Source organism: Pinus tabuliformis, chromosome J (assembly GCF_031772625.1).
Source record: "Pinus tabuliformis cultivar Carrire ecotype Pingquan chromosome J, CPIR1, whole genome shotgun sequence".
NCBI lineage: Eukaryota > Viridiplantae > Streptophyta > Pinopsida > Pinales > Pinaceae > Pinus > Pinus tabuliformis.
Genome location: NC_142295.1, coordinates 748,923,995 through 748,945,104, shown reverse-complemented (window position 1 = coordinate 748,945,104; position 21,110 = coordinate 748,923,995). Strand labels below are relative to the sequence as shown.

Here is a 21,110-nt window from a genome sequence, read left to right as displayed (position 1 = left end):
CTTAGAAAACTGTAAATACTATAACTCTACAAACACCAGGTGACGTATTTCCAAGCTCCCAGTTGCTGATCCATTAGACCAACACATTAGGAAGAGATATGATTGCTAGAATAAAATATCCAAGCTGCTCTAGTGCCTCAGACTCCCAAATTACATATTTCTTCCAAGAATATAGATTCATAATATATTTCGCTTTCATTTACAAATGGAGAAAAATTCCACTTCAGACAAATTGGTATCTTGATCCCCACCATATTAATCCAACATATAGATGCAAATAATTAGTCTAGAAGAAATTGACATAAAAATTTGCTAATAAGGAAATATTATGATCTCGGGATGGCAAATTACTGAACCAGTGAAAAGTAAAAACAATCCCAGTTGCTTGCATGCTGATTGGACAGTGCAGGAAATAAAAAATTTATAAAGCATAATGAGAACTTCCTAATTTAGTATTTGAAAATTTCTACCATGTATTGCTCTGTGAGAAGTCTTATTGCAACAACCACGGTGGGTAATTCAATGATCCAAACGTTCAAAATAGCAAATGGAAAGGGCACACATCATAAATTTGAACTAGAACATATCGTAATTTTGATTATATACGAGATTATCCATTAAAATGGAAAACTACATAATTGGCTTCTCAGATTGTACGCAAGACTTTGCTTGGTGTTGAAGATTGTCTAGAAAATCCTGCACAGCAAAGCCACAATGTAAACCAGTTTACTTATATGCCATACCTAAAATTAAAGAATGTCTGCATAGACTGCCATCACCTGGAGAATGCCAACAGCTGCAAATTTATCCATCATGTGTTTCATATGTAATGGATGAATCCTCAAAGGCTTCAACATAGATTCCACAGCCTGTAATAAAGTCCGAGTTAAATTGTGGATAGTTGAATAAATTTCCACTAACTGTGACTACTTGTCTACCAATTAGTTGGCTTTAAACTTGTGTGCCTACAAATCTGAAGTAGACTCACTCTTGATGTCAACCTCTCATCCCAGTATGTATAGTTCAAACATCCAAATCTTCCTGTTTTCTGAAGCTGCTCAACAAACATCTTCACTTGAACAGCCTACCTTCCAAACCCAATTAAAACATGCAAGATAGGTGGCAGTTAGAACAGCCTGTCACAGATATACGTGCAAACAAATCAATGTATACATGTGCGATGTGTTTGTTTCTTGGTTTCTATAAATTTTTAATTTTATCAGTTTCACCTTCCAAACTATTAAAAAGACAAAAAATTTAAAAACACAGAAAACTCCAATTATCAATATATCTAAAACCAACAAATTATCTCACGTGCATAATGTGCCAGGTATGAGAAATTCAGAAAACAAGAAGAACAGTTTTCAGATGCTGTTGATATTCTGCAACATCTCAGAGTTTTGGTTTGAACTTTGAAGAATACCCAATAGCCATTTTTAGATAAAATAATTATCACAACTTAGGAAAATAGAAATTTACAATTCTGAAGGCATGCAAAGTACTACAATATCAGAATTTTTAAGATGAAACACCAATGCTGAAATCATACTAATGAATAGTGAATAAAAACCAGAGATCCAGTTTCATAAAAATAAGAAAAGTTTGGTAACGACAACCAAATTCATGATTTCAGAGTTATTAAGTGACTTATTTTCCAAATGAATAGAATGACAACTTAATTTTATCAATTTCACCTTCCAAACTCTTAAAAAGACAAAAAAATAAAAACTCCAATTATCAATATATCTAAACCAACAAGTTATCTCACGTGCATAATGTGCCAGGTATGAGAAATTCAGGAAACAAGAAAAACAGTTTTCAGATGCTGTTGATATTCTGCAACATTTCACAGTTTTGGTTTGAAGAATACCCAATAGCCATTTTTAGATAAAATAATTATCACAACTTAAGAAAATAGAAATTTGCAGTTCTGAAGGCATGCAAAGTACTACAATATCAGAATTTTAAAGATGAAACAGCTAGGCTGAAATCATACTAATGAATAGTGAATAAAAACCATGGATCCAGTCACATAAAAATAAGAAAAGTTTGGTAACGACAACCAAATTCATCACTTCAGAGTTATTAAGTGACTTATTTTCTAAATCAATAGAATGACAACTTATGCCAGGTTCATCCAACCAACCATCAAACAGACTGAAAAGGAAGATATCATAGTGCTTTACATGCCACCTGTTGAAAAGTGTAACTAGGTTTGGTCTTGATAATGACATGATCTTTGTAAACGATGTAATAAAAAGAAATAAATTATTCTTGTGTGCCTTGCCACATGGGTTTCATGAGCAAGAAGTGTCACTAGGTGAAAGACTTCTTCTTGATGTCTTTAGGATTTATTTATATGTCAAAGAGTCATGTCATGTGTATAGAAACTCTTCATGAGTTTATGTAAATATATACAAGTCCACAACAGTGTGAAACAACTCTCCAAGACCAAGAACAATCCTCCTAGAACAAGCACACCGAAGTCTGCAAGTAAAACAACGAAGAGATCTTAATGTCGACTCCAAAATAAATTAAATGCATAAATTAAAGTCACGTCGGTTCATGGGATCATGTCGGCTCAAATATATGGACGTAACCACTATATATAGGTGGCTAGGGTATCCGCAAATGGCAAGAGAAAGAATCTCGCATTTCCTCTGAAATTTCGCATGAAGGAGCAGAGCCGCAGTAAGGGTTTGACTACACCTCGTTTGGGTTTTAGGTGCAGTCATGATCCCGGATAAATGGAGCAGGAATGACCTCGTGTAAGGACGCAGCAGTGATTTGAGTTCTGGACATTCTCGGCATATCTATGAATTGCAGTCTCGGTATTACAGTGATAGATTGATCTCGCATGACAGAGGTGCAGTTATGACCAGATCTCAGAGGACGCAGTATTGACCAAAGTTCTGGGCTGAATACACTCTCGGCATACCTATGAATTAAAGTGGAGAAGAGCTCAGATGAGGGTACAGTATTGTCCTGTCATATAAATCTCGGTGGCATCCCTGTAGCAGCCTAAACATAATGAACAACAGTAACACGGATCACAAGATGTAGATCTATACCCTTGGCATACAGTCTTGGCATATATAGATATATACTATATAAGTCATGAACATTGTCTCGGTATGATCATGTTTCAGTAATGACTGTAATCACAATCAAGAACAGTGATGAGGGTTACACATAGTGTAAAGGGCTGCAGTCTTGGTATACTAAAAGGGAGCAGTAATAACCATGACAGTCTCAGTCTCGGCACAATAGAAGAAACTGTGATGACTTTCACAAGGATGATTAGTCTCGGCTAAAAGTGATATGAGGTGCAGTCACAAGTCTTGATCTTGTTCTTAAAGGATCATGGTCTCGATGAAGGTGCAAAGATCACCTCGGTGGTAATCTCAAGGAGCAGTCATGGTGCAACAATGATGTTATCAATGAGGAAGAAGCAGAAATGAAGATCTCAGTGATGTAGCAGTGATGGCTTCAATGGCACAGCAATCATGATGATCTCAACAGTGTTCGAGGAAGAGGATTGATGTCTTGGTCTTGGAGAGGCAGATTGTGTCAAGGGTCCTGGTCTTGGTATTCGTCAATGGAATCTCTATAAGAAGAATTTTGTGTGGGTTTTCCTCTCCAAGAGGGAGAGGTTTTGGCCCTGGCAGAAAGCCAAATATTTGTGTTCTTGTCTCTTTTGTTTTGATAGCAGTTTGATGAAGCTAACATACACACACTAATAAAGAATGGAAGATCAAGTTAAGATTAATTATATAAATACTTCACAAATTGTGATCATGCTAAGAAGAATCAATTTAATTATGCATGTCCTAGATTCTTCAACACCAACCACCCTATATCTACATCTTTATTATTGGGCCCGTAACTTTAACATGGAAATCATCCCTGCCAAATCTCAAATTCTGCTATTGAGAGAAAATATTAGCTCCAAAAGAAGGATATTTCATGAAGATTATACATTTATAATATAACTTTAGATACAACCCAATACAATATTCTGGTCAATAAATAATAAAAGGGCCTTTTGAATTCACTTGGTGGGAAAGGCCAATAAGGCGTTTTCTCTCCAAAATTAGTCTCATGAAAAATTTGGTCACTTCTAACTATTGGGTCTTGAATCCTAGTCCATCTGGGATGCACTGAATTTCCTCCAAAATATGTAGCACAAGCTATAGTTTGGAAAGACCAAGGGAGCAAGAGCGGGCAGCAACATTTTCAAAAGCTCCTGGGTCAGGAGCAAATTTTATATAATACTAAGTTGCAGGAAACGCAGGTACAGGGTCCGTTTCCGTACGGAAACGAAACGGAAACGCGTACCGTACGGCCTGGAAACGCGTTTCCGGCCGTACGGCCACGTTTCCCGAAACGGAAACTTGGCCGTACGGCCGGAAACGCGTTTCCAGGCCGTACGTGCCACGTTTCCCCAAAAAAACACTTGTTTTTTTTTTTTTTTTTTTTTTTTAAGGGTTTCCAGGTAGTAAATGTGATGTAAATTTAATCTTAATGTTTAAATGTTTATGTAAGTAAATGTATCATTCATGCTTTATGATTGCACATATATATAATAATAATTTTTAAATATTTTTAATATATATATATATATATATATATATATATATATTCGCGTTTCCCCGTTTCCAAAATTTGGGGAGGTCGCGTTTCGTTTCGCTTCCCCGTTTCGTTTCGCTTCCGCGTTTCCCCGTTTCGTGCAACTTAGATATAATATATATTTTTATATATTTTGATGTGTATATGTCAACAAACGCATATAGAATGATGAATTAGTTATAAAAAGCATAAAAACATGGATTAAACCATATAACATCAATCATCTAGTAGTTACAATCTTCATCAAGCACTGTAACAAACTAAATTTATTTAAAAATAAAAATAATGTAAAAACAACAAATAAGATTAAATGATTAATTAGTTAGGATTAATGAAAAGGTATGTGCCTAAAGGACATAACTGTTCGTGAAAGGGTACTTACCTGGCAATATATGCAGGACCCTCATTCTCATTGTATCATCATTCATCATACATTTTAATATATAATATTCGTATCCTCAATAGATATCTTCATATTCCAAGTCTTTTGGAGTATTTAACGAGAAGTATGAACTTTGTTTGCTTCATTGGTATCAGAGCTTTGTCTGATCTGGCCTTTGGCCATCAACTTGTCATCAATTGTCTTGCCGTCGTGAAATTGGAAGTGTTTCGCTACAAAAGTTTCTAGAGGTTCTCCATTTCGCTATTTAGGCCTTTGGCCACTAAAAAAAAATATTAAAAGAAAAAAAGATTATACAAAAAAGGAATTTAAAAAAAGGGAAGAAAAAAATCTATATCAAAAAAAAAATTATTGAAGCGAACAAAATTCCTTCTTCAGATTAATTACTCCAGAAGGCTTGGAATATAAAGATATCCATGAAGATATAAATATTATATTAAAAATGTATGAATAAGAATGATACACTGAGAGTGAGAGGCTTGCTTATATACCAAGCAGGTGTCTCTTCATGGAGATTCATATCTCATTTAGACATGACTCTTCAACCTAATTACTAATTAACTAATCATTATTTATGATTATTATCATTTACATTATTTTTTATATACTTATTCATAACATTGCCTTCCTCCTCAAAAAGCGTTGTCCTCAAAGCTTGTTGATGAAAAAGGCTTGATCTCTTTTTCGGGTTCGAATGTCTTCTTGGAATAGTCATCGTCATCGATACAAGTTGATATGATCTTCTAAGTGACAAACAAAACTGTCGCACTGAGAAGGGATCAGACCATCCTAGATTAAACTTCTGTGGAATCAAATTTTGTGATAAATAGTTATGATAGGACTGCATTCTGCAAACTTCAGTATCCATAGGAACATAATTTTGTCATTTATTTTCTGAGCGATACTGGTATGTAGCTTGGTTGGAAGGTCTGCTTTTGTGATTTGGATATCGATACATAGCTCCTTTGGTCTAGCTTTCCTCTATCATATTAGTGGTTGATTCTTGATTTTCTTCAGGCACTATTGTTGTTAAGTTGGCCACTGAATCATCAATTGGAATGTCCATTGTTTGGATTGCAGCTTCTGCATATGTTTTAACTTCTCTAGATTCCTCTTCTTCCTTGTGATATTGACTGGATCAATATTTATTCCCTTATCTTCAACATGGACTAAAACGACTGACGACTTCAATACTTCACCTTGATGTTGTTCTAGCTTGTCATTTTTAAGCTTTTTTATTTGCATGAGTAAGGTTTGGTTATAATTCCTTAAACGTACAAGTTCATTATTTCATGAATTGTTGACTTTATTCTTGGTAGCTTCATCATCTTTTAAACTTTTGATTTGTTTTAATAATGTCTGATTAACGCTCTTAAAACATAAAGTTTCTTGTTCTAATAAATGCTTCTTGAGTTCCTTCTTTGTGGCTTTGGCTTTCTTGACTTGTTCAAGTAGTTTTTCATTGTGATCTCTGAGGCGCGAAATTTCTCTGTCTTTATTGCAGATGGCTTCTTCAAGCTGTTTTGGCTTCTTTTTTGTTATCTTGAAACATAAAGTATGAAATATCTTTAAAGTCTTATGATGAAGGCTTTATCGATTTTGACTTCATTGTCACATCCTGGAAGATGGTCATCGTCCTCTTGTAAGGAAACATCAAAATATTTTTTTCTAAGTTAAACATGAACGTACCTAATAGCCTAAACCAAGGTTGACCGAAAATTATGCCAATCTTCCTATTATATGTAGTTGCAACATAGAATTGAGATATGTACTCATAATGATCTACTGTCACTTGTAAATCACTAATTGCATACTCCTTTTTGCCACAAATATCTATTCTTTCACCAATGCTTGGCTCTTGAATTAATAACTAATTTTCCAAATTAATATTGATGTAATTTTCCTCGTTGTTTGTGCTGATAGCAATATTAATTTCTTTTCCTTGGATACTTCATTTTAATGAAATTAAACTATAATCCATAATCGAAAAACCATTGTAGGAAAATCGTCCTTCCCTTGTTTCCTGATTAGACTCCATTTTGTATTTGTCCCAATGAACTTAGGGCGTTTTAAGTAGCCTATTTTTTATTTTTTTATTTTTTTTATTTTTATAAACTTCCTTTTTAGTATATATATATATATATATTTAGACTAATATGTATAACTATATAATATAGTATGTATATCTAAGTTGCAGGAAACGTGGGTCTAGGGTCCGTTTCCGGACGGAAATGAAACGGAAACGAGGAAACTCGTACTGTACGGCCCAAAAACTCGTTTTCGACCGTACTGGCCTATTTCTTGAGGAGGAAATGTGGCCAGTACGGTGGGAAACGAGTTTTCGGGCCGTACGATGGACTTTCCTCATGCATCTTGACTTTTTCTTATGTTATTTTTATTATTTTGTTTTCTATTATTTATTGGGCGACTAAAGTGGCTTCTAGTTGCTTCTAGATGCCTCTCTCAAGTTATAAAAATGACCCTCACCTCATTCTCTCCTCACACAATTGAGCAAGTCGTTTCTCTTGGAGACTGGCAATTTTAGCAAAGGAGAAGAGAGCAGTGGTTTCAGCTAGGGCGTTTTCAACAGTGAGCAAAGGAGATTTCAGCAGCAAGAGAAAGAGATTTCAGCAGCAGATTTGGAGTGTAGAGTTTTCGGCTACGGCATTCTTGGCTTTTGGCTCAGCTACAGCCATATTTCTCGTCTTTTCTGGCATTTTGGGGTAGCTTCAGCTACAAAAAATTAATTTGGGTAAACAACATTCATTTTCTTAGTTTTTTCCTACTATTTCTTCAATTTTTGAGGGTTTATGCTGCCAAAAATATGAAAAACGTTTTTTATTTACAGATTTGTTTTTTATTTATTTTTGCAACAATGGCTTCCAACCAAAGTGTCGCTGCAAGTTCAAGCCCTAGGGCCAACCCAAGGGCTGAACATTATCCTCTTTGGAGGCATGTTTAGAAGCTTCAAAAATGTGGAGGTGGTGGCTCATGGGAATGTCGATGTAATCTTTGCAATAATTCGTACAAGGGCTCCTACCCAAGAGTGAAGGCACATCTTTTGCATGGAGGAGGACAGGGGATCGTGGATTGCACAAAAACAGCAGATCCATTGGCAAGGAGGGCATATCAAAGAGAGCAAGATGAGACGGATGTTATTAAGAGAAGACATGATGAGCTTACTCAAACTACTCCTCAACCTCCATCTAACATTGAGCCAAGGATTGTAGTTGAAGCAAGAAAGAGGAGAGACGGTGCCATCAACAACATGAACAACCAGCATCCAAAAATACTAGAGGGGCATCCCCTTTAGTTCAGGATAGAAAAATTGCTAAACTGATGAATGTGCAAGTGAGAGAAGAAACTAATTCCAGAGTGGCTAGGTGCATTTATGCATGTGGTATCCCATTCAATGTTGTTCGCTCTCCTTATTGGCAAGATATGATAAGGGCAATTAACAAAGCTCCTCGAGGGTACAAGGGGCCCAACTATGAGAAAGTCAGAACTCAGCTTCTCAAAATTGAGGAGGAGCTTGTGGAGGATATTTTATCACCAATTTGTTCTTCCTAGAGAAGCTTTGGGGTTACCATAGTCTCAGATAGATGGACAGATACAAGGCACAGACCATTGATAAATATCATTGCCACTTCCCCCAAAGGAGCAATGTTTATCAAGGCGGAAGATTGCTCAGGAGAGGTAACAGATGCACAGTTCATTGTTGATGTTATTATAAAAGCTATTGAGCAAATAGGGCCTAACAAGGTGGTGCAAGTTATCACGAATAATGCACCAGTTTGCAACGCTGCAGGTTTAGTTATTGAGGGGAGGTATGACCACATCTTTTCGACACCATGCATTGTCCATAATCTGAATCTGATCTTAGAGGAGATCGACAACAAAGTTTCATGGATAAAGGAAATCACAAGGGAAGCAAGGGAGATTGTCAAATTCATCACCAACCACCACCAATCTCAGGCCATATTTCAAGAGTACTCCAAATTGGAGTTGTTAAAAGTTGTCGAGACAATATATGCCTCAAACTTCCTGATGTTGCACTACCTTGTTGAGGTTAAGCATGCATTAGTTTCTATGGTGGTGAGTCAACTTTTGATTGAGTGGAGACAAGCAGATTTAGAGCGGGGATATATGGTGCGTAGATTGTGCCTTGATGAGGATTGGTGGAGCAAGATAGATTTCTTGCTGAAGTTCACAACCCCTGCATTTGAGCTTCTTCGGAGTGCTGACACTGACCAACCTTTCTTAGGAGAGGTATATGTTGGCATGGATTCCATGGTTGAGAAAACTATGGAAATCATTTTGCAAGAGTCTCCACAACTTTTGTTTGTTGATGATCATTTTGTTGGTTTAGTCAAGAAAATCATTGTTGATAGGTGGTACAATTTCAATACTCCATTGCACACTTTAGCACATGACTTGAACCCCAAATTTGATGATGAGGAGCTTATTGCTCAAAGCAACGGGAAGAGGAAGGCACCCCATAAGGATAGAGAGGTGGCTAATGGGGTGAAAAAATCCCTTGTGAGAATGTTTCCTGCTCATCTACACAGGGAGGTAAAGGAAGAATTTGCTAGTTTTGCAGCAGGAATAGATGATTATGCAAATATATCAGCTTTGGAGGAGAGAAGCACCATGAATCCAATTAGGTGGTGGATTTGTCATGGAGCAAATGGTGTACATTTTCAAAACCTTTCCATTCGTATTCTTTCACAAGTGGCAAGCTCTTCATCAGCAGAAAGGAATTGGAGCACTTATGGTTTTATTCATTCTGTGAAGCGCAATAGGTTGGGCTCACAGAAGGCAGAGGATCTTGTTTATGTGCACTCCAACCTTCGCCTTGCATCTCGTAGGGGTCCAGAATACAACAATGGCCCTTCTAAAGAATGGGATGTGGATGCTAAAAGTCTTGATTTGGATCTCTCTCTTGCTGCCCTGAATATTGAGGTCCAGCCTGGAAGTGGAATTGGCCCATCATCTTCTTCAGCGCCACCATCCACTGTTGAGCATGGTTCTGCTTCTATTTTTGATGAGGATTATGATGATGAGGATTAGTCTTTTGTCTCTATATTTCTTGCAGCCTCATATATATAATAAAGGTTCTTTTGGATATTCCGATATTTTTATTTTCATTATGTGATCATTCATGAGTAAATGTGATGTAAATTCAATCATAATGTTTAAATGTAATAAATTATAATGTATCATGTATTCTTTATGATTGTACATAACATTTCTTAAATGTCCTAAATTCTAATATATATATATATATAGATATATATATATATATTCACATTTCCCCATTTCCAAAATTTGGAGAGGTCGCGTTTCGTACCCGTGCCCGTTTCAGAAACTCGTACCCATTTCCCCGTTTCGTGCAACTTAGATGTATATTAATCATATATATATTATTGTATGACCCCAATGTTATATATATAATTTTATTATATAAAAGTTATGTAACTTATGACCCAACGGATACGACTTTTGTCAATATTCGTGTCCCCCCTGTAAAATGACAGTCGGAGTTGACCCGACAACACAGCGTCATTGGGGTTCACGCCTTGAAGACATATGCGGACAATCAAAGTTGACCTGACAACACAACGGACTTGGGGCTTCATGCCTTGAAGACGAATGCAGACAGGGACCAGGGATAGCTGAAGGGAGAAAGAGACCAGGGCCAGTGACGCAAGGAGGAACATTAGACAAGGTTGAACGTGAGCACGGCAACAGATGGGGCAGCGGAAGCGGCGAAGTGGACGGGGGTGACGGAGGTGTAGATGGACAGACGCAGCGGGGGAGTGGAGGTGTAGACAGAGTAACAACAATTGAGACTACAAACCAATGGAATGGAATGAAGACAGGGCTGCAGTATGAACAGTGGTGGTTGTCGGTCGAGTAGCGGCGGCTAGGGTTGTGGGTATGGTGGGGCTGCAGAACAGTGGTTGTCTGGATGTGGGGGTTTGGCGGCGACGATGGTGGCGAACAACAGTTGGATGATGAAGCTTTCGATGGCGGTCATGGACAGGGCCATCGGGCTTTTCTTTTTCCTTTTTTTTATTTCTTTTTAAAAAATTATATACTCTTTTTTAATTTTTATTTTATGACTTTTGAATTTCTCTTTTTTCTTAGATATATATATATATATATATATATATATATATATATATATTCTTAGTGGCCAAAGGCAAATGGCAAAATGGAGAACCACCAGAAACCTCTATAGCGAAATGCTTCCAATTTCATGACGGCAACACAGTTGACAACAAGTTGATGGCCAAAGGTCGGATCGAATGAAACTCTGATAACAATGAAGCGAACAAAGTTCTTTCTTCAGATTAATTACTCCAGAAGACTTGGAATATGAAGATATCCATGAGGATACAAATATTATATAAAAAATGTATGAGTAAGAATGATACAGTGAGAGTGGGAGACTTTTTTATATACCAAGCAGGTGTCTCTTCATGGAGAGTCATGTCTCATTTAGACATGACTCTTCAACTTAATTACTAATTAACTAATCATTATTTATGATTATTATCATTTACATTATTTCCTATATATTTATTCATAACAGCATCACCCATAATTTTGGGCATAGTTGGTTTGTTGTCTACCTGAGAATGGTCCCGATTCCCAATTGTGTTATGAACCAGCTTCTCCCCCACATCAATCATCATTTGTTGCATCCTAATCACTTCATTCAAGGTTACTGCCATGTTGTTTGATTTTAACCTTTCTCTAGATCCCATGATTTCTGAGCTTTTTATTCTAGTCCTGGAAGTCTTTTTCTTGTCATCGCCTGGGTTAAAGCCCACAGCTAGCCAAGATCATGCTCTGATACCTCTGTAATTTTCTCTTTATGAAAAGACCCAAAATTATTGCTGGCTCACTATATTAATGAAATTTTCCAGGTGAGTTGTTTTGTCAATGGTTTATGAACAAAGTGTTGTAGGTGTAGTTTCTTGCTTTGGACCAACCACAAATTAAAACACAGAGCTGAACAACTGCATATTAAAACAACCAAACTCCAGGATGGCAATCACGAGGAACCCTGCATAGCATTTATCATTTAAAATAGCCACTTAAACCACTATTCCTTCATTATAATAAACCCAGAAATATGTCATAGCAATATTGCAAGCATTACATAACATTTAAGCAAGGAAACAGAGTGCACAAGTAAGGAGGAACCCGGTGTAAAAAAAAGGTTGTCAACATAAACACATTTACACAGTTCTCAAATGAAACACTCCAGCGCCCTCTCACAGAAATACGCTGCCCAAATAAGAGAGCAATGGTTCAGCCTCCGAATTTTAGTCAACAATCTGGAGCTCGCTACAGCTGATAAGAAGAGATAATTTAATTAATTTCCTGATGTCTGAAATTCTGCTCAAGAATCTGATTTGTCTTGACTTCCTGTACATTGAGATTCTGCCCCAAAAATGGAACCCTGCTACAGCAACAGTGGAATAACAATCTTCAGCTCTCTACTAGTGAAAACGGCCTTCCTTGACATATTTCTGGCCTAAGATAAACTCGACCTTAGTGGGTGAGAATGTAGCCTCCTCAAAACTGATATGGACTCCTGAAATTATAAATCTGATGCAACATTAATATTGTCCCCAAAATTCATTAATTTACTAAGGCTGATTTATCAACCTCATACAAATGCTCGGCCCTCCTATGATGAGCAACAATTCAGCTCTTGAATCCTCTAACACTGCTGTAGGTTTCAATGATTTGGTCCCATAGAGAAATGATGTGATTTTCCTTTAGATGAGTCTGTTGCTATGAGAAAAAGGCGGCCTCCATAAGCAATCAACCTCTTTTATACAACAATTTGGCCACACAGATTTACTATTGAAACAATAACAAGGACTCAGCCTCTTCCACTATATGACCTCGCCCTCTATGAAAATGGTGACACATAAACCCACGATCCACTGGAGGTAGGATAGGGCCTCAAGCATGAACAACTGGTCTTCAAACTGCCTATACGACTTGGCTTCTAAGGCTGGAAAGAAACCCACTCGGTCTCCTATTCTTGCTTGCAGCTCGGCACTTTCTTGAAGATGGAATTCTGGCCTACAAATTCTGTCCACGAGACAAATTCCAGAGTTTGATATTTGGCCCTCCTAATCAGCTCGGCCTCTGGATAGAGAAATGTATAGCCCTGCAAGTAAATCACAATGCTAATAATCACCTGCAAATAAAATCCAGTCAAATCCCAAGAGATGATTCAATAAACCAAACCAATAAGCTCTAATGGAAGATCTGACGTAATCTTCCCCTAAAGCTAACTAGGGTGGCACTTGAAGTCCACCGAAATCAGCGATTGAGTTTCGCTTGAAACTCTTCGAAACTCTCTTAGTTTCTTCACAATGTCAGATAGAAATGATAGAATAGAATTATTTGCAATTGTGTCTCTCTTCTATTTATAATTCTCCATTGAGCCTCCTCCTAGCTTTTAGATTCTCCTTTTTCCCTATTATTGTACTGGTGGGGCCATTTTCCATTAAGAAACTTTTTGCCGCCATTTTGAATAAAATATTCATTTGCCTCCTTTCTCAATAAAATATTATTTTGTCACCACTTTCCAATAAAATAATAATTTTCCTCCATCCTCCAATAAAATATTAATTTGCTGTCATTCTTCATTAAAATAATAATTTCTGCCTTTCTCCCACAAAATAAAATATTTTCCCTTTTTTATTCAATATTATCAAAAATTGGCAAAAACTCCTTAATGATTTTGCACACACAAAATTTGGAACATTACAAAAGCATAATATGGCCACATACAATAGGAAAATGTACCACAATATGCAAAAGATGGTTGGGACAATAAAATTTAGAACATGGGCAAAAGCCAAACATGAGCTCTACCCCCTACCATTATGGCCATCACCCTGGTTTCTAAGGCCCCTATGAGTACTCCTTGCATCATTAAGGAAACCATTGGTATCTCAATCCGTGGTGGGCGATGAACTGCCTCACTTTAAAGTGGTACTCACTGCTATATCTTACACATCATGTTCTCATCCCCTTGAGCCCCGAACAGTAAAATGAAGAAATATCAATAAAAGGCAAAAGGCAAATGAAGAAGTGTGGAAAAACAAAGGTCGAGGTAACTCATGTACCACGATTGCTCCCTCTTGCAAAAACATCATGTGGCTCCCTCTTACAAAAGGTGTGGGCTTCCCTCATCATAGTTACTCTTGTACCATGGCATGTGGCTTGGAGCCTTCCCTTTGTTCCCACCCTGTTCCATCAATATTTCACATGACACCTGTTATTTGAAGGGTGTACGTTAGACCTGTCATTTCCTTAAAGGTTGAAACTACCTAATAGGGTCGTTCATTAACCTCTCCTACCTAGGAAGGTAACACTAGTACATGTTCAAAGCCCCAAATTTGGAAGGGAAACCCACTGTGACGTTCTCATTTTTTCCCTTGATTAACAAGCTTATTTACTCAATTGCACTAATGAATCATTGTATTTAAAGGAGAGAAGACACATTGGATCTTATACAGAATTGCAGGTGGATTTTCGTCTTGGACTTGGCCTCCCAATATGGGATCCAAGCCCTTCAGAGGATCACAATGCCATTTGTAGGGTGATCATTGAGAGCCATGGACCTCCATTCATGCAGAGCATTGATTGCCACGCCATGGGCTTCTTCAGCGCCACCATTTGCTTGTTCATGCCCTAATTATTTAGAGATGATGATGCATTTGGACTAGGGTTGCCTAGCCGGCTACACATTGCACCCAACATTCGACAGTTGATCCAAGACCCGGAGGAGGTCATATCCTTCCTAGGGAGACATGGGAGGACATGTGTCATCTTTTGGCCCTCATTGATGGAGAATTGACTTGATTTTGAGCCACCTAGAGACCCATGAGACCATTGCTTGTGCCCCGAAGCCACTTGGAGTGTTGAAAAGTATACCTCAGTTCGGTCTTCATAATGACGTGTAATTGTGATTTTATGTAATTGATGAAAGGAAGAAAAATAAAATTATTATTGTAATGCTTGTCTCATGGGTTTCATGAGAAAGGAATTCTATTTTAGTGATGGCTCCCATTAAGAGCCTTTAGGATTTGTCATCTAGTCATAACAGTCAATTTGAGTCTATGTCATGCATGAATGACTCTTCTCAGGCATATTACACTTGGTATGGGTCATAAAAAGTATAAGAAGGCCCTCCAAGACCAAGACAAAGTCACCTACTTCAAGTCAGCTTCAAGAATCAAAAGAATAATAGGACCTCTCAAATAGACACGTCAGCTCATCTCCAAGTCATGTCAACTTATTATAGGCTCCAACAATTATAAATAGGGCAATTCGGATTTCGGTTAGAGCCAGAATTACAGAGGAGATTTGGGTGGTCATCAAGTCTACAATTCGGTCAAGGTTTAAGATAGAAAAAGGAGTGCGAAGATCTCATAAGAAGTATCTCTATCTAAGCGAAGGAGGATAACAAAAGGAAGATCTATTTGGGACTATTCTAAGGACTGGTCTCCACTCACACGTGCAAGGAAAAGGGTCATTGTTGTAGAAAAAGGGTCAAATATTTTCTTCTTGTGATAAAGGCCTAATCAAGAGGTTAGATCACCATATGTGTTGCAACTAGGGCCGAAATAAAGTGCAGGTTTGATGCAGAAGGAAGCCGAGATTGAAGGGTAGTCGAAAAGAAGGAAGAAGCAAAAGTTTGACTAGTATTGACTTGGGCACAAAGAGCAATGGAAGGGAACTTGTGTCTTGGTCCTGGAGAGGCAAATAGGTCAAGGGTCTTGGTCTTGGTATTCATCAATTGGAATCTCTATAAGAAGTAGAATCTGTTCGGGTTTTCCTCTCAAAGAGTGAGAGGTTTTGGCCTTGGCTAATAGCCTATATTTTGTCTCTTGTCTCTTTATGGTTTATGCATTGGTAATTGTTTGATGAAGAAGAACACTAATAACTTAAGTAAAAGAAGATCCTAATCTAAAGAAGTAAAAAAAAACACTCACAAGCAGTTACTAATAGAAGAGAAATCACTTAATCTCTATGCCCTAGATTTCTCAACATGGTATCAAAGCTAAGGTAACTAAGTCAAGGAAGGGCATCTTATCAAGGGACACTCAAAGATCAAATCTCAAGGAAGACATCAAAGCGAAGATCATCTTGAAGTCAAGGGAAGCATCATAACCCTAGATCAAAGAAGTCTACAAAGAAGTATTGGGATCATCATCAAGAAAAGAAGGCCAAAAACCCTACATCTACTCAAGTTGAAGAAATCTAAAAATCAAGTTAAAGTGTTTTGAAAACTATTAATCCAAAGGAAGCTAGATCAAAAGGCGGTGTCATCTCACTCTCTATGATCAAGGATCATTCTTGATGAAAACTACCTTCATCAAGGAGAAGTTTTATATCCTCTATATCATCATCAACATCAAAGAAGTAGCAAGAAGGAGCATCCTATCAAGTAAGTATATTTATGTCCACATCTGAATCTGTCAAAATGTCTTTTCGCAAGGAAAGCAACAAATTAGTTGGGGCTTCAAACTATCTTGCATGGAAGAAAAGGACGGATCTGAAGCTCATTGAAAATGAGGTTATGGAACATGTCAAAAGTTATATCACCAAAACAAGAAACAAAGATGCTCAAGCTCTTGCCAAGTATATGAAAGGGGAAGTTAGGGCTCAAAGGACTCTCATAGAATCCACCAAGGATCCCCTCATCCCATACGTATCTAAACTCAAAACTTCAGAAGAAATCTATGACAAACTGGTAGAGTTGTATTCTGTAAGCACTACTAGAGAAGTCATCTCATTAAGGCAAGAACTCTACAAGCTGAAGATGTCAAGGGAAGATGGAATAGCCTCATACTTTATGAGGATATTTGAGATCCGAGATCAACTACAAGATCTGGGAGAAGTCATGTCTGATAGAGAAATGACTACAGTTGTATTAGATGCACTACTGTGTAATGTCCCAAATGAAATAAATTCGGAACAAGCAAAAAAAATTCTTCAAATTCTAACTCAAAATTTCTTCAGATAAAAATTATATTCATAAACAAAAGATTGCCATGTAAAAATAAACAAATAGAGTGCTACAATCTCATAACATAATGAATAGGAAATTCTCAGCTTTATTATATTAGAAGAACTGATGTTTACATGCAAATACAACCCATATAGTTGAGATAAAATGGCCTCAAACAGATCTACAATAATGCCACAATTGGCCTCCAAAACAAACTGAAAAATAATAAATTGCAACCTGTGAACCCTGAATGGATCCACCAAGGGAAGAAATGGGTGCTCGCCCACTCTCACTGAATCACCCGAGAGTTTCCGTCCTAGGATACTGTCGAAGTAGAGAACCAGGTTCTCAACCTCTCACACAAGAAACAATATCAAATCCAAGATATCTCCAAATCATCTCCTCCTCCCCTTTTATAGATCTGATGGAAAGATCTCCAAGCCTCTAGAAGCATCTTATTTTATTATTTTATTATTATTCTAGAAGCTCCCATTGACTTTATCTTAAGTGACCTTTAATTTTTATTTTATTACACTTAGGTCACTTTTGGCCCATTTTCTCCAATTAATTATTTTTCCTTAATTAAATGACTAATTAAAGTCATTTTTAACTAAGGAAAATGGCAAATCGTCAACCATACTCTCTTCGACCACTGGAAGTCTCTTTTCAGCATCCCATCCTGTAGATCTTCTCGTTCTAGTTCCAATGAGCTATTGCACTGAGGTGTTCCATCAATTGATGTCCCCGGAATGCCACCTTAAGCATAATTAATTAAGTTATGCCCAATAGTAATGCTGATTTTTTAAACTTGTCAGAATGCAACCGAATGAAAGGAAAATTGTGAGGATGATGGAATATGCCAAGTGAATGCCATCAAATCCAATAAAAACTCCATCGAGACCCTTGATGACATAAGCCTAGCCATCCCCTACCCTGGAAATCCACCATGGTTGTACTATGAAGAAGAATAAAAATGGGGACATGATAGTCCTCCCGCCCCCAAGATTGCCTGCCCTCAAGCAATCCAAATCTGTGGACCAATCTGGTGGCCCAATGAAACTGAGACCCAATGACTGGATCCCATATGAACCACTGGGTGATGCTCTGCTCCTGTGTCAACCGATCAAGAATGGACCCCTCAATGCCCGAATCCCAGACCCATCTCTGACTGAACCTGTCATCAACGAATCCTCCTGGATTCCAATGCCACCAAGAACAAATATCAAGGCTCCATGGCTCCCACTGTGCTATAACTCCAACCATGAACGTCACTCCATCCACTGCGTACCAACTCATCACCTCTCTCCAATCCAACCCTTAGCATAGACCAAGGTCAATCTCATCATGTTGATGTCGTGCTGAAATACTGATGAGTGGCCAGACTACATCTTGCTACCAACTAAAGCATGTGATATCCCTCACCTCTGAGGGCTCCTGCAATACAATGCTCCAGACTAAAAATGATACTCCATCAAAAGGATACCAACCCATGATCTCTCGCCAATCTAAGTCATGGACTCCGGTGTAAGGAACAAGTCTACTATGCTGATGTTGGTCCATGCTCAACTCATGCTTCTCTACTTGGTTGGGAAGCAATATCCATCAAGAGAACCCTACCTCTCTCCCTGTAACAGGTACAAGTGGCCAAACTGTGCTGCAAGCCCTGTCTATGTACTCCTCGAGAGAGTTGTTGCTTGAAAATGCTACAACTCGGCTGGTTGCCACTACTTATGTTTGCACCTCATCAGTGGGTAGGCCCAAAGATGGATGCACTACCATCTCCCTCGCCTAATAGAAAACTCCACGCTCCTCAATCTCCTACCAAATTGTCATGTCATACTCCAGCATCTCCTGAGGACAAGTGTCAACGAATACTGTCACCCTGCCAGTTGTTTGTACATATGTCTGCTCCGCATCAATGGCTGACCCCAAGGGTGGCTACTCATCCTCCACCATCATGGGTTCAATATGAACCTCCAACTGGCTCTCATTATAAGGCTCATCTTGCACACTGCGCACACCATACTCCTCCGCTGACTCATGATCCACCATATGCTGCTCATGCCAAAACACCATTAGTGACTCATCATCTTGAATGTCTCTCCAAGGACCCACTGACTGCTCATCATATGAATCTAGCCTGTTGTCAACGACTCTACATGACTCATGCTCCTCGGAAACATCCTCATACTAACCTATGGACTCGTCCAAAGAAGAATCCTCACCCTGAAGGTCAGAAGGAATCTCCATCTGCTCTACCTTTGTCATCTCCTCAGTGTCACTCAAGCATGAGTGGTCAGGTCCCCAAGGTCCCTTGCAAATGAAGCAAAGTCCCTTCCTCCTCAGCTCATTCCTACTGCATGATCCACCAAACCTGAGCAGCTCCTCCCTAGTCAACTGTCTCCTGAACAACCCAATGTTCTGCTCAACCAACCTTTCGGCTAGCTCATAAGCAGCAGGTGAGACCAACTGCTCTCTCCTCCAAATAGACAACAATCGAGACTATAACTCCCGACAAATGGCATCATGGCCTCTCATACATGATGACAAGATGGACTACATGTGTGCTATGACGGTGTCGGGATGATGTTTCCTAATGCTGAAGAAGCATTGGAACATCTGCAGGATCAAACCATCACACTCTAGATCAAACATGATTTCATGTGTCCTAGTCATAGCCATAACTTCTAAGATATCAAGCTTTTTTCCAAAGGTAGATTCTGCACTGTGGTCCAAGTCCTAGAAAGTTTCTACTACCAGTGTGAAAACTCTCCTCATAACATCATCATTGTAAGGAGCTATAGGGGCAGTTAGTCTCATGATGTTACTGAGAGAAGATGCAACTGGAAGTCTAACCCCTTCACAAGGTTCCTCCAAGAACATGTGTTGTATGAGAGCAAGCATTGCTGGTTTTAGAACCCAAATTAATTTTCTCCCTTCTAACTGGTTCACTTCAGAAAGGAGTGCATCTAATTCATCCAGTTTAAAAAGAGTTTTCCATGTGACCCTCATGTATTTCAAATCTGTTCCAAGTGCAAGGATTTTGTGCCCAATCTTCAGCTCCTTCTGCAAATCTCTTGGTTGTTCATGGGTAAGAATGGCATGGATCTCTTTTGAGAGAGGTTTGTTGACTTGCTTGGGTTTCTGGTCCAATGATGCATGGTGGTTCAAGGAACTAATTTATGTGTTCAATCTTCTCAATTCCTTCATGAGTGTTGTGAGCCTCTCCATGGTTTTAATGAGGGCGAGAACAAATGAGGTCATTGTTTTTCTGAGTCCAATGCATTTTTCAGTGTGCTATTCTGTCAAGCATTTCATGGATATACTGTTGCGGGTGAGACATTTTTATTGATGCTAATTGCAATGACATATTCATGTATCTAACCAGAGAGTTTGACCACCATATATGCAGTTTCTCTATTAACTGCGCACAACCCATAAATCTCCACAAAAGACATACTAGCATTTATATAAATAAGCATCAAAAATCATAGAGTGACATCATAGAAGAACCTGAGTTTTCTTTGGCTGTAGGTGTGAATATAGGCTCAGCTGCAGTGTAGTGAATATAGGCTTAGCTGCAGTGTTATGACGCCTTCAGCATATAGTGCAAGACTCCAACAAAATAAGACTGCGAACAATCATTATGGTTCAGCTCTCTCCCAGCCCCAAACTTCAGTCTTTGACACTGTGATAGACACAGGCCCTCTTTGATCGTATGCTGCCCCAAGTCATCAAACAGCGAGTACGAACAGCACAGCAAAACAATGAGATTCGTCCTTGGGTTTGTTGAGGAACTCGTACAGCTTGCCAAGGAGAGCTCGGCCCTAATAACACAAGCCTCAACCCAGCAAAAGGAGGTAATCGTAACTCAATCACCAAGAAAAGTAAATCGTGCCACCGTTTCACTGCAAAATTTGGAAAAACGTCTAGCCACGTTGCTTCTGCTGCAGATAATTCTACTCTCGTCCAGTTAGAAAAGGGTCACAGCCTGCTCAGCAATTTTAGCAATATTTCTCTTGATTC

At 38.4% G+C, this 21,110-nt stretch overlaps 1 protein-coding gene across 2 annotated transcripts in view; it reads right to left on the bottom strand.

The window, feature by feature from the left end:
• Positions 1-253: 253 nt before the first annotated feature.
• LOC149228891 (Polynucleotidyl transferase, ribonuclease H-like superfamily protein) overlaps positions 254-21,110 on the bottom strand; it is a 299,561-nt gene continuing 278,704 nt past the window's right edge. For both annotated transcript variants that reach the window (XM_089378414.1, XM_089378415.1), the window contains exons 5-7: positions 989-1,084; positions 780-869; positions 254-696 (exon numbers count right to left, since the gene is read on the bottom strand). In XM_089378414.1, the coding sequence (XP_089234540.1) occupies positions 631-696; positions 780-869; positions 989-1,084 (252 nt within the window). In that variant the 3' untranslated portion in view covers positions 254-630. The remainder of the gene's footprint in view (positions 697-779; positions 870-988; positions 1,085-21,110) is intronic.